This window comes from Hydra vulgaris, chromosome 06, assembly GCF_038396675.1.
Source record: "Hydra vulgaris chromosome 06, alternate assembly HydraT2T_AEP".
Lineage (NCBI taxonomy): Eukaryota > Metazoa > Cnidaria > Hydrozoa > Anthoathecata > Hydridae > Hydra > Hydra vulgaris.
Genome location: NC_088925.1, coordinates 49,054,528 through 49,055,670, shown reverse-complemented (window position 1 = coordinate 49,055,670; position 1,143 = coordinate 49,054,528). Strand labels below are relative to the sequence as shown.

The 1,143-nt window shown below is 30.9% G+C and overlaps 1 protein-coding gene across 1 annotated transcript; it reads right to left on the bottom strand.

The window, feature by feature from the left end:
* Positions 1-1,143, bottom strand: LOC136081465 (uncharacterized). Its single transcript, XM_065798779.1, has one exon. It carries the CDS (start codon positions 1,141-1,143, stop codon positions 1-3), a length of 1,143 nt encoding a protein of 380 aa, XP_065654851.1.

The window sequence follows — 1,143 nt, the reverse complement described above, 5'->3', positions numbered from 1 at the left end:
TTAATTAGGATCCGAAAAAGTGGCACACAATAAAAAGGAATTATTCTCTAATTCATATGAATCTTTGTAAGTTTGTAAAGATTCTAACAAATGTGATTTCAATATTACAATTAAAGGAGGAGTCTCACTTTTATTCTTACTCAGCTGCTTCTCAAGGTACTTTATACTTGGAATAATTAAAGAACACGTTGCATACCTATCGCCAGATAGTAAAACACTTACTTGATTAAAGCTTAATAAAGCATTTACCGTTTCTTTTAAGTTAACCATTTCATCTTCATCGAGTAAATATTTTCTCATATCTTTGTATTGTTGTTTCGAATTAAAGATATCTTTTACGTAGGAGTGAAGCTTAAGCATTCGCTCTGCCATGAGAAACGTAGAGTGCCAACGAGTTTTCACATCTTGAATCAAATGAAGTATGTGATTTTTTTCGAAACCTTGTCGTGTTTGACTTTCCTCTAATAAATCATTAAGTTGAGAAGAATGATTGAAAGACGTAACAATTTTCCTGCACTTAGTTAATGTTCTTGCAATGAAAAAGAATTTAGACGAAGTATCTTTTTCACCTTCTTCAACTAAATCTATGACATTTTTAACAACTAATTGCAAAACATGTCCCATGCATCTTATTGGTTGAATGTTTAAACAAACTTTTAAAGAATTTAGACAGTTGCGTACGTTACTGGCGTTGTCTGATACTATACTCATTATTTTATCATCTACTTTAAACTTTTCTACGATTTTTAGCAAAGCCTCTTTTAAATTATCTGCATCATGGCGGCCATTAAGGTATGCAAAGCCCAAACAAAAACTGATGAAATTTGTTTTGTCAGAAATGAAATGTGCAGTTGCAGATATATAACTATAGTTTTGACAGGACGTCCATCCGTCAGTAGTAATAGATAAAACTTTAATTGATAATAATTTTGATTTCAAAAGTTCAACTTTTTCTCGATATAAATCAGTTAAAAGAGATCTTAACTTTTTTCGGCAAGGCACTTTATACTTTGGATTTAAACACAAAACAAATTCTTTAAATGCACTACTTTCTACCAACATAAATGGAAGACAACAGGCAATAATGAAAATTAAAAGAGCTCTATCAATCTTATCGCTAACTTCTTTTGACAAGCCACTCAT

Coding starts and splice junctions, on each gene's coding strand:
- LOC136081465 (XM_065798779.1), bottom strand. CDS start 1,143: ATGAGTGGCTTGTCAAAAGAAGTTAGCGATAAGATTGATAGAGCTCTT.